Source organism: Microplitis mediator, chromosome 9, assembly GCF_029852145.1.
Source record: "Microplitis mediator isolate UGA2020A chromosome 9, iyMicMedi2.1, whole genome shotgun sequence".
NCBI classification, from domain to species: Eukaryota; Metazoa; Arthropoda; class Insecta; order Hymenoptera; family Braconidae; genus Microplitis; species Microplitis mediator.
The window spans coordinates 11,638,287-11,651,668 of record NC_079977.1 but is presented as its reverse complement, the minus strand read 5'-3'; the positions used below and the strand labels follow the sequence as shown (position 1 = coordinate 11,651,668).

At 34.7% G+C, this 13,382-nt stretch overlaps 2 protein-coding genes across 3 annotated transcripts in view; one reads left to right on the top strand and one right to left on the bottom strand.

Annotated features, from left to right (window-relative positions):
* Nucleotides 1-968: 968 nt before the first annotated feature.
* LOC130675166 (uncharacterized) overlaps nt 969-13,382 on the bottom strand; it is a 30,441-nt gene continuing 18,027 nt past the window's right edge. For both annotated transcript variants that reach the window (XR_008991224.1, XM_057480698.1), the window contains exon 2: nt 969-1,888. Coding sequence is in view for 1 of the 2 variants with exons in the window: in XM_057480698.1 (XP_057336681.1) it covers nt 1,596-1,888 (293 nt within the window). In the remaining variant the exon portion in view is untranslated. The remainder of the gene's footprint in view (nt 1,889-13,382) is intronic.
* LOC130675162 (uncharacterized) lies at nt 4,632-7,227 on the top strand. Its single transcript, XM_057480693.1, has 2 exons — nt 4,632-5,703; nt 5,779-7,227. Exons 1-2 carry the CDS (start codon nt 5,532-5,534, stop codon nt 6,255-6,257), a joined length of 651 nt encoding a protein of 216 aa, XP_057336676.1. The 5' UTR covers nt 4,632-5,531; the 3' UTR covers nt 6,258-7,227.

The following is a 13,382-nucleotide window of genomic DNA, read 5'->3' as shown; positions in this document are numbered from 1 at the left end:
TTCATTAGAAATTACTTTGTGACTCATTAATTTCTCGGATAAAATTTTTTTTACACTCTGATGAGAGAGAGAGTTTCATCAGATCTTTACAAAATAATAAATATGGTAAATTATCAATAAATTTTAAAATACTGTGTTAGAAAAATCCAACAAGCAATGTAATTTATATCTAAAAATAATACGTTAAAAATAATGGTAAAGAAAATTTTATTTGGTTAACAAACATTGCAAGTAATATCTTCTACCATGTTATCATAACGTCATTTTCCTAAAAGTAACATAAATAAAATCAGTAATGTATTTAGTCATTTCATTGTAAATAAAAATAATTTAACGGTAATCTACAAACGAAATCCTTTGGCTATTAGGATTCACTTAAGAAAAATATGACTTCATGAGGAAAATAGTAATTCCTACATTTGATAGTAAATAAAAATAATCCACAAGAAAACTTCCTGAGCTAATAGAGTTCGTTTGACAAACATCAATTACCCCAGTTATGGTAGATAGAGTATTACAGTACTTAAATAAAATTAATTGTAAATAATGGCAATTTGAAACAAATAAACAAATCAATTCATTTAGTAATTAGTGTTAAAAAAATTAATTATAGTATACCCTCGCAGATTTGAATCACGGTGGGAACACGGTGGGTTTGTTCCATTTTACCACTGTGATTACGCGGTGTATCCACCGTGATTACACGGTGGCTTGACCACCGTGTATACACGGTGTTTCCACTGTGATTACGCGGTGGATACACCGTGGAAACACGGTGGTGAAATAGCACAAAGCCACCGTGGAATCACGGTGGATTCACCGCGTAATCACAGTGGGAACACCGTGTATACACAGTGGTCAAGCCACCGCGTAATTACGGTGGATACACCGCGTAATCACAGTGGATACACTGTGTATATCCGGTGGTGAAATGGAACAAACCCACCGTGTAACCACAGTGGATCCACGATGTTTACACTTTCACGGTGTTCCCACCGTGATTCAAATCTGCGAGGGATTTGATATGAATAAATCAAAAAATTAATCAATACCAAATTCATTAACACCGACTAGTATTAAACAAAACCAATTTTAACTATCAGTCTTTCTCTTTAAACAAACATGGGAAAAAAGGATTTCTTGGGGCAAGAAAAATTTCTCAATATGAAATATAAACCAAAATTTTCTTCGAACTAGAAAAAATTGTATTTTGGCTCAAGATAATTATTTTTCGCCCCGAGAAAATTTTCGTTTTCAATTTATAATTCAACTGATTTCGTAGAGCAAGTAAACATTGTCTTGGGATGAGTAAAAATTTTATGCGCCAAGAAATCCTTTTGTTTTTTTTTTTCATGTATTATTTTTAAAACATCTAATGTTAATATTTCCATTAAGAATCAAATTATTTGAATCAAATTTCCGAATATTATTAACAAAATCGTAAAAATTCCTTATTGAACATTTGAAGTAACAAGTAATAATGTAAGTATAATCATTCAATTCGAATAACAAATAGATAATAATTATTATATCTAGCCCAGTACATATTAAGATAATTAAAGATAAAATTTACAGTGAATAATCATAGAATGTAATTAATTTTTAGTTTTATGAAGTGGAAGATTTTTTATACAAACTGACTGAATACTTCTAACCTTTGGAGTCGAAATTTTTTCTTTACTGTAATCATTGCTTCTCACTTCTTTTGATTGGTTGTTAAACCAAGTTTTTATTTGTGCAACTGTTCGTTGGCTTAAACAAGGATTTTTATTTTGAAGAGCTTCAACTTCATCCGTTGAAGGACCTTTAGTCGATTTAAGATACTTCGAAAATTCCTTCATAACTATGTTTTTTTCTTCTTCTCTCCAGCGACGTTTTTCATGTTTGCCTAAAAAAAAAAAATATGGAAATAGTAATTTCACTCAGACGTAATTTCATTTTTAACTGTTGAATAGCGTTAATCTTAGATTGTTAACTTCCTACGATAAAAATTGAAAATTTGCAAAAAAAGGGAAATTATTGATGTCGGTCCGGCTTTCGAAAATCAAGTTTTCATAAGATGTCAACGTTTTAAAGTCCTAAGAAGCTATTCTGACTATTTTCAGATAGACGTCCACCCACTTGTGTGTGTGTGTGTGTGTGTGTGTGTGTGTGTGTGTGTGTGTGTGTGTGTGTGTGTGTGTGTGTGGGTGTGTGTGTGACCGGTCTATAACTTTTTAACTAATGACCCGATTTGGATGGTTAAGGTGGCAATCGAAAGAGCTTGTTGGCCATCAACTTTTCTGGAAATTTCAGATCATTTGATCAAGTAGACTCGAAAATATCAGCGAATTACGGAAAAAATTTTTTCTTTTTTTAGTTTTTTATTGATTTCTCAGATACGACTTAAACAATCGACTTCAAAATCGAATCAGCTCTAGAACTCAATAAAACGCGTCGATTGCCGCCTCAACCATCAAAATCGGTTCGTTCGTTCGTGAGATATCATGGGCAAAAGAAATGCCAAAAAACGGTTTTTTGCGAATGTCTTTGAAACGACTCAACCAAACAATTTCAAAATTTGATCAGCTCTAGAACTCAATAAAATACGTCGATTGCCGCCTCAACCATCGAAATCGGTCAATTCGTTCGTGAGATATCGTGGGGAAAGAATTGGTAAAAAACGGTCTATTCGAAAACAATGGAATACAAACGTATTTTCGAGCTCGATGAGCTCGAAAATGTATTCACAACAATGTTTTCAAGCTCAAGAAGCTCGAATACAGCAGGAAGTTTTGGGGCTGGCCCGCAGGGTCAACCGATAGACAGATTTTTTTTTTTATTCATGCATGATTATATATAATTTTTAGGGCGCTTCAATAAGCTAAGTCTGTAATCGACATCGAATTTTTTTTCTTGCGCGAAAAATGTTTTTTTTGTGTTGAACTATGGCTTTTTCCACATGCACTTGAAAAAAAAAATCTGGCTCCGAAATGAAGCACCCTAATAATTATATATCATCAGATCCTGCCAATTTTGAGATCCAGCAATATATAAGTTATTATATATATGATTAGGTATAATCATTTTTTCCCGGTTATATAAGATTACATAAGATTTTATAAAGTCATATAAGTTTTTATAGGACTAATTTCATGATAAGACTTTATATGATTTTATATGATCTATATATTATCATATAAGAACTTTTTTTCCCGGGTATATTTGATGGGATACATGCAATGTTTTAAAAATTCTAAAATTTCTTTTCATAGTAAAAGCAAAAAATTTTTTTCACAAGTTTTTGAAAGATTACTAAAAATTAAAAAAAAATTCCAGGACAACCTGCTACATCGTGGTAAACAACTATATGATTTAAGTCTCAAAAGAAAATTTTCGTCGACCGAAGAGTAGAAAAAAAAATTTTTTTTCTATCGTTTTTTTCAGAAAGCTAGGAAATGTAGGAATATTCAAAGGTATTGTCCAAGAGTTCGAATACATGTTGGCAATAACGTTTTTTAGCTCCTTAAGCAACAGCGGGTAGTTTCGGGGCTGGCCCGCAGGGTCAACCGGTTTCAAGATTTTTTTGAACACGAAATCCCGTATATTATTTATTCCAATCGTTTAACTATTTCCTGGTTGACCTTGAGTCCCCACTCTTGATTTGAATCGTACGTCTTTGTCTTACAGTGAGAGAGCGCTAGCCTCTTAGTAGAGAAGGGACAGTTAAAATAGTAGAAGGGGGCGCATACATGCATTACTACGATGGAACCGTAACTCACACAGCCTTACTAAGAACTCTGATTGGTTTTATTCCCAAACAGCTCACACTGATACGCCTCGAGACGGACTTTCGGGAAAGGGATAATTACCATTGGTTTACTTTAGTAGAAAGTAATAGATTTTTCCTGTTCAAATTTGTTCCTTTAAATCTAATGCTCATGATAAGAAATTCTAACTTTGAAATGTGCATCAAAGTGCATTTTAAGCATATTCTCTTGTGATTTCCTCAACTATCAATAAAAAGAATCAGTTGAGGATGCATGAATCCTTAAAATTACCACTTTAGATGGACATGTCCAGTCCGATGAATCCCAATGTATTTATTTTCAATTTCATACTTGTTAAGATTACTAGGCAATATGTCATACGTTGATGGGGAATCACGTTACGCCTGTTACTGAACGGTCGCAAATCGTAAATACTCCGCATTCTTTTACATAAAATTGATATTCCTAGAAGTGAAGTGAAGTGTAAAACACGTAAAAAATAAAGTGTGTTATCTGAGCTCTCGTTTAAGCAATTAGTTCTATAAAATACGCTGTGTGGTAATCTTTAATCCTGCTCTAAAAATATCAAGCCACTTTTCAGGTTATGATGAAAGGTGAGACAGAGGTAACAGAAAGTATTCACAACGATGGCAGTGACGCCATCTCTGGAACCAACAACATACTCAGTTGCAATTATCTTCCCTCTGTAGGACGAACGAAACCTACTGTCCCGGCAGGGGAAACATCTAGACCCAAAGGAAGACTGTCGAAACCACTAGCTTTCACTCGTGATAGAGCCGGATCGTCAGGCAGCATTGAAGACTATCTTTAAAGGAAAAGGCCAGTTGACATTGATCTCGGAAGCTCGATGTCTGAATGAGAAAACAGTTCCCAGCATCTCAAGAAAATGAACGAAGGTATACAGAATGCATCCAAGTCTACATCTGAAATAGCAAACCAGACACTGGAGCAAGGCACGCACCAAGAACTTGCTAATACGGAACCCTACATGATACTTGATAACATGGATTGCTCAATGTCAATCAATACAGAGACTATTTTCACCATGTTTAACAATTTAAGCAAGCAAATAAATATGAATACTAACAAAATCGAAGAGCAAATCGAAAAAAGCCAACAGAACAACGTAGAGGCTATTAAACAAGTAAAGAAAGAGCTAATAGGTCAGCTGGACGGCATCAAAGCGAGACAAGACAAACTCGAAGCTGACATCGGAAATATCAAGTCCGGCAAAATCAGCATTCCATCAGTTCAAGGCATCACTCCAGAGCTGGAAGAAACTCAAGTAAAAATCAAACAGCTCGAAAATATGATCTACCAACAAGAAAAACTCACCGAACAAATGAATATTAACGTCAAAAACCACGAATGGACAGATCGCAGCCTTACAACTGATGCAAACAACGGTAGCACGTCTGTTCACCCGCGGACAAATCACCCGCGACATTTCACCCACGACATTTCACCCGACGACAATACACCCCCAGAAAATATACCCTCAGACCAAATCACTCGTGACAATACACCCGCAAATAAAATCAATCGTAAATTCCCACTGTTTTTGAATCGACATTTCATGCCACCTATCGGTCAATATTATTCTTAATTATCGTGGATACATCCCGTATGTCATTGTGAAACACCTTAATTTTCAATATATTTCGTGCTATCAGACTAAAGTACTATATTATAAAGCAAAACATGTGATCAAAAATCATAATTGAAGTTATATATAAAGTGTTATCAATTATTAATTTTAAAATGCCATTGAAATTTATCAAATCCCAACTAGGAAAAAATTTATTAATACATGAAGGATACGTTTATACCTGTAAAAGCTTAAATAAAAAAAGTGTGACTTGGCGTTGTAATGAACACAGCGGAAAATTTGCTTGTTCTGTTATTGTTCATACGACAACCGATGATAAAAATGGTAAATTAATATTTTCCGATATTTTATTAACGTTTTATATTTCGATAGATTATAAAATATAATTTAATTTAATAGGAAATATTATTGGAGATCCTCCGGTACATGATCATCCCGCCGATTTAGTCGATGTGAAAGCCAAGCGTATTCGAACAAATTTGAAACGTCGTGCCGTCAATGATGATGTCGGACCAATTGCTATCATAGATAATGTCGTCAAAAATATTAAGTCACCTGTTATTGCTCGTTTGGGTTCAGTTGCATCTATGCAGCATACGATACAACGCGCTCGACAAGGAAAAGTGCCCAAGGTTAAAGAAACGGTGCTTTCTGATTTTACTGTACCTGACGAGTTACGCTGTACTTCCAAAAACGAACCATTTTTGCTCTATGAAAGCGGGAGTCGTCGGAATCGCTATTTGATATTTTCAACTGACGCTAATTTGAAAAAATTAAGTGAATGTGAAATTTGGTGTGGAGATGGGACATTTCGTACTGTTCCGGCCATGTTTCAACAGATGTATTTGTTGCGTAATCACAACTACATTCAAATTTGAATGTAGTTGAACTTCCGGCAAATAGAGGCAGCACCTACTGGGGCCTAGTGTCCATCTATGGGAACTTGACTTGCACTGTGGGACGCATGCGCATGAATTTATCCTGCCTCGTGGCAAGAAGACCGACGCCATTATCTATTCGTTTATACAATTTCAAGTGTCACCACGTGTCTTGTATAATCTATTAAAATTGCGCTCATCTCGAGTAAATCATTAAAAGTAATCAATAAACTACGTTAAGGGTTCATAACTCTATCAAAAAATATAATTATTTTTATAATTGCGAGCTCAGAGCTCAAAAAATAAATATAAAACAACTTCAAGAAATCCAGCGTTCTACAACCTGTTCCTGACGAGGTTATATCATCGAGAAAGCAACAGGTGCATTATTTATTAAACATTTACTTGCTATCAGTGCTCAATTAATTTAAAAGACTCAGTTTTATTATTTATTTAATTATCATTATGCTCAATTTCTTAATTAATTTCAAAGTTATATTTCGCTCAGTAGCCTCTGCTATCATGCTACCACGTGTTCAACAAATAAATTAAAATCAGTGTAATTTATCATGAGCTCATTAAATTCAATTCAATTAAGTGATCATCACTATTAAAACTCAATAACAAAAATATTTATGTATTCAGTGCTATTAAAAATAGTAATTAATGTGTTCAATAATTCACTTCGCTCAGTAACCTCTGACATCATGTTACTTATTATCATGACATTTTTGCATTCAACTCAGTGTTCAATTAAACTCAACTTGATTATTTTTAATTCATTATTTACTCGAGCTCAACTCAATAATTTGCATTCAATTATTCACGTATTCATGAGCTCAGACATTCAAACAGTATTTATAAATTAAATAAACTATTTAATTTGCAACCCAGTGATATTTTGTGCTGTGACAAATAAAAATATTGTTATATTTTCAAATTTGCGTATTTTTCAAACATCCCAACCACCAATCAGTCCTGGCATGTCTTTATTTAATTAATATTACAACAGTATTCTATACATGGCGTTGTCGGTGAACATACATTACCATTTGTTTATGTTCTGTCATCCAGTAAATCTAAATCAGTTTATCTAGGGATTTTACGAAAGATAAAGGAACTGCTTCCTGGTGTCATTAAGATGCGACGTATGTTAACTGACTTTGAGTCAGCGTACATGAATGCATTTGAAGAAGTTTTTCCTGGTGTGAAAATAACCGGCTGCTTATTTCATCATACGCAATGTATTTGGCGTCATGTTCAAGTCCAAGGGCTACAAGCTCAATACAATACCACGCTTAATCTATCTGAAAATATTCGAATGCTAATGGCTTTATCGTTTGTCCCAGTTGATGATGTAATTCTAGCATATGAAGAACTTGTTACTAGTCAATATTTCGTTGATAATGATGAAATATTATCAGGATTATTAGACTACTATGAATCAACATGGATTGGAATAAAGAAACGGAATGGAAAGACTCGCTCTTCGCCGTTATTCGATATTAAAATTTGAAATTGTTATTTAAGTGTGATTAATGATGAAATTAGGTCAAATAATGGAATGGAAGGTTGGCATCATTCATTTAATGACTTGATTCGGGTCAATCATGCTAATATTAGTAAATTTATTAATGTATTGAAATCCCAACAAAATATTGTTGAGCTCAAACTGTTGCAATTACGTACTGGTTTATTGTTACCGAAGAAACGCCGAGTATATCAGAATTATAATAATCGTTTGAAAAATATCGTTATGTCTTATACTGCTGATGAGAAATTGCAGTATCTTAAAAATATTGCTCGTGTTTTGAAGGTATAATCTTATTAAGAAAATTATGTTAAATTAAATTACTGAATTAAATAATAATAAAAACTATCTATAATTCTCGTGATATTTTATGTAGGTAAAATACAAATAAATCTTTTTTCAACTGTATAATTACAGCATTATATATATTGTTTACCTGATATTTACCTTATCAGTTCCATTATCATTCGTAAATTCAATTGTCGAAAAGATGTCGTGGGTGAACTGGTCCTCGGGTTTAATGTCGCGGGTGAAATGGTCCTCGGGTGAAATGTCGCGGGTGAATTGTCGTCGGGTGATTTGTTACGTAACCCAAACAACTTCTTTAACATTAATTTTGATTTTTCGAACGTTATTGGAAGTGTCACACACATTAACCGTGAACGCAAAATCGCACGCGTGAAATTTAATAGCTTCAGCGCCAAAGAGACAGTAATGTCCACCAAGACACGCGTTCTAAAACACACTTCTGTATCTACAACTCACGAACTCCCCAAAAAAGTTCTTCTGTGCAACAAAAAACTCCAAGAAAAGGCAGCTGAACTCAGAAACACAGGCAAGACGGTGAAAGTCTCATGTGTGTGGAGAAAAAGTGGTATAGTTGGGACCTAAATAATGAAACTATGCGACAGGTGAACATTGTTGATACTCACAGTGCCAAACTGCAGAGACCTAATTGGTCACAGCCAAACCAATAGCTAAAAATCATGTCATGGAACGTAAGGGGCCTACAAAACTTCTTCAATCACAAGCTATATATGAACAGCGATATTTACTGTATTTGTGAAACATGGGCTACCAGCGAAATCACTCTACCAGGCGTGATACCTAGGATAAATTCACCATAGTTACATCTCCAGCTGTCAAGGAAAAAAGCATGGGACATACAAGTGGTGGTATCGCAATTATAGCCGGTCTGTCTTCCTTTGTTTTAGCCTGTGTCTACATTAGACCATCTCGCAACATGGCTGCCTCACTTGACATACTCCAGCAGGCATTAGACGAGATAAATGAAACCACTGGATATCCACCAATTATACTCACCGGAGACTTTAACGCTCATGTTGGTAACCTAGATGACATTTCTGAAGACCTCATTATAGGCACAGATTTAACGGAGCTTAGAACATCAATCGACACCAGGGGACATAAATTATACTCTTTTCACCAAAACAACTCGATGCACTTCATAAACAGAAGAACAATTAGCGATTCACCAGGTAAAATCACGCATATCAGTAAGGGATGCAGCACTATCTACTACGTAATCACAAATGTACAAGCGTTTGAACAAATTGTCGACTTAGAGGTACTCCAATATAAAAATGATTCAGATCACTTCCCGCTGCTACTACGAATCTACTTGTCGAGTACGCTTGAATGCGACATAAGCTCAGATAATTACGATGAACCGGGAAGAGTAATATACCTGACAACAAGACAAAAAGGAGGACTTCAAGTCATATGTGCGAAACTCCCATATAATTTGCGTGGATTTTTCTAATATGTCAACAACTGATCTCAGCCATAATCTTCAAGAAGTTATGAAATCTGCCACCAGCCTTATCGGCTTGACTAAAGAAAATAAATCAAAAAGATATAAGAAGAAAACCCAGCCCTGGTATGACACCGACTGCAAAACTGCAAAAAATAATCTTAGAAAAAGAACTACAAAGCTATCGTCAAATTAAAAAAGGCTTAGTTTATAAACGGAACACTAGACAGTCTAGCCAATTTAAAAAGCCCAGCCGAATTCTGGAGAACTGTGAGACGCTTTAAAAACAAATCCACTCCGAATAACAATCCAATCGACATAAACATCTGGGAAAATTTCTACGCTGAACACACCGTGCCAAATGATCAAGGCCAGTACACCTTCTTTGGAACATTTGACCCACCACTTGATACGAAATTTACAATGGAGAAGTTAAATGTAGCAAACCAAATAAATCCCCAGGTCCCGACTGCATCAAGAATAAATACTACAAACCGCTGCCTCAAAATTGGAAATTATATATACTTTGCATGTTTAACAAAGTACTTGTGTCCGAAATGATCCCGGTTGGCTGGTTCACGTCCACGATTACCTTGCTACATAAAAAAGGATGCAAATTAAACCCCGCGAACTATCATGGAATAGCCTTAATAAACCACTGCTCTAAATTATTTACGTTCATGCTCAACAGAAGGTTAGAAATTTGGGCCGAGTCAAACAATGTCATACCGGAAACTCAAGCAGGTTTTCAGAAAAACGAAAGCTGCATGGACAATCTCTTTAATCTATCAACAGCCATACAATCTCGCCCGCGACAAGACAAAGCTAACCTATACGCTCTGTTCGTAGATTTTAAAAGAGCATTTGACTCCATAAACCACAAGCTGCTATGGCTCAAATTGTACAACTTCGGTGTTAGTTCGGTGTTCAAAAATACAATGGGTTTAAAAGTTATTTTTATATTTAAATATAGTGGAAACCTAAACATGCAAACAAGCAAATAACCTTCTCAGTAAGACAATTTATAGATAAATTGAGAAAAATATAGATAGCCCGAACTGGGAATCGAACCCAGACCAATTCGGTATCGCGCCGACTGCTCTACCAGTTGAGCTATCCGGCCCTACACTTTTATTAATTTATTTTAAGATGTTAAGAGACGGTGAATTTATTTAAAAGTATGAAAAGTCGTTTCTTTTTACTTTTTTGAAAAAAATAACAATTTCTGAGACGATAATCACTTGAAATTCTCCAATAAAATTTTATTTTTCAACTTTTGAGGTTTCATGAGGAAATAAAAAAAATTTCATAATAAAGTTATATAAAATCAGCAAAAATTCAACAAAAATTTTTTTATAATCAAGAAAAAAAATTAGCAGCGATTGTCGTCACATCTTTTGATTAACGGAGATCATTGCAGAATTAGTTGAAGTATTTTGAGAGCAAAAAAAAAAAAAAAACGGTCGGACTTTGAGAAAATTACGGTTTTTTCAAAAAAACTAAAATATTTCATATATCTGGGATTCTGAAAATTCTTTCATATTATTTTTCGAAAACTACATTTAAAAACAAAAATTTTGAAAAAAAAAAGTTCCCAAACGGTCAATTTTTGAAAAAGTTCTGGCATTTTAAAAATGAAAGAGCGGTTTTTTTTCAAAAATTCATAACTTTTTTTGAGTCGGGAAAAAAAATTTGAAAAAATTCTGAAAAATAACTTTCGGGGGGTAGAAAAGATAGAAAATTTTCAGCGAAATCAAAGGCGGTTAGGTAAAAAATTTGTCAATTTGACATGGAATGACCCATATACGACTCGGCATCGTTCTACATCAAGAGCAATAATCAATTCACCCGCGGTTTTAGTTCAGCAGAAGGAGTACTCCAAGGTGAAATTTTGAGCCCTCTATGATTCATATTATACATCGCAGACCTTAAAACCAAATATATAGAGAGAACGGCTGAGAAGGCATAAATATAAATGGCACTTCCGATATACCAGTATTATTATACGCAGACGACTTAGTTATACTAGGCAGCTCAGAAAATGACTTGAGAAGGAAGCTAGACTTCCTGCACAATTATTGCCAAACGAACAAACTTACAGTAAACAAACAAAAAACAAAAATCATTTGCTGTCGCAAGGCTGGCAGAATCACGAGCAAACTAACCTTTAATTTCAATCACGAGTCTATTGAAATAGCTGCAAAATACGAGTATCTCGGTCTAACCATCTTGTCAAGTGGATTCAGCCAACAGACAGCCATAAACGCCATCAAGAAGACCAAATCTGCGCTGTGCATGGTCTTGTCTATTATTTATGCGTCCAGGATTGACTCTGTGGAGAGCATCTTTAAACTTTTTGGTAGCATTGTTGCTGCGACGCTACTACAGCCTCACCCATATGGGCACTATCTAATCTGAAGCTGATCGAAAAAATACAATGCGACCTTGTTAAGCAAGTATTTGGCCTACCCAGGACAACGGCAAACGCTCTACTTAGAATAGAGTTCAAAAGAACACACTTAGCATATATGGTGGTTAAAAACACTTGGAAGTACGTAGTTAGAATTCTAATGATGAATGACTCAAGATTACCAAGAATATGCTCGTACAGGCTAGCTGATCTTGCTAAAACTGACACCAGCACAGCGAAAACAAACTGGTTTAAGAAGTTTCTATCGATCATCGAAAGTGTCTCGCCTGAAATAGCTCAGAGCCCTGAAAGACTAAACCTTTACACCTTGTGCTTAAGAGAAGAAGAGTTCTTAAACATGTACAAAAACTCACTACTTCAGCAAGATCTCAGACTCTCTAATAACTCCCACTATCTCCAAACCCACTATACGCCAACGGATCCAAATTCCAGTTATCTGCGAAGAAGAACAAATCTCCAGACACTAAGAGTTTTCGCTCAGCTCAGATTGGCTAGCTGCTACTACTGTACAATAAATGTAAACAACTGTAAGTACACTTTTGAATATCCACAAAGCTGCCCGCTGTGCAATCTTGGTGAAAAGGACAGCATTGAACATCTGCTCCTAAGATGCCCACAGCTCAAAAATCTTCGGCAGCACTACATCACCACCAACTTCGGACCAGCGCCTACAATCCATGACATCTTAAACCCCAATTACCCATACATAAAACCAGTATACCATTTTATACTAAACGCCTGCTTTCTAAGAGCATTTATTCTTTTTGAATGACCTATCATAATGTGTAGCTCATACCTATTGATTTTCAGTTATAATGTTTTATTCTCTCTTTGTTTTTTTTTTTAACCTATAAAATAGGGTGGGTTGAAAAAAAACTTTTTTGTTGTTTTTCTTAGCATGGGGGTTAAATTTGTACCTTATAAAAAAAAAAAATTTTTCAAGAAAAAAAAAATTTTTTTACTCAACATTTTGAGGTGGCCCACTCGTTGTTAAAATAAATAATTGATCAAACGGGGTAGTCCCAACGAAAAAAATTACATGGTGTTCTAGAATCGGTAGGGTGTCCCCTAGAAAGCTAATTGAAAGTCAGGAGTTGAAAAATTTTTTTTCCTATTATTTTCGTAATTTAAGTAAAAAATTCAAAAATGAAAAGCATTTTCTTTTGAATTAAAATGAAAGTGAAGTAAAAAAAAATCACATTCGACAATTATTAGATGTTTTCCACGATTTTGGACAAAAAAAAATTTTTTTCGTTAGAACTACCCCGTTTAATCAATTATTTATTTAAAAAACGAGTGGGCCACCTCAAAAGGTTGAGTAAAAAAATTTTTTTTTTCTTGAAAAATTTTTTTTTTTTGTAAGGTACAAATTCTACCCCCATGCTAAGA

Excerpts from the sequence above, each read along its gene's own strand:
- LOC130675162 (XM_057480693.1), top strand. The coding sequence starts at position 5,532 with ATGCCATTGAAATTTATCAAATCCCAACTAGGAAAAAATTTATTAATA. Across the intron at positions 5,704-5,778 it reads GACAACCGATGATAAAAATG|GAAATATTATTGGAGATCCT; the intron begins GTAAATTAATAT and ends TTAATTTAATAG.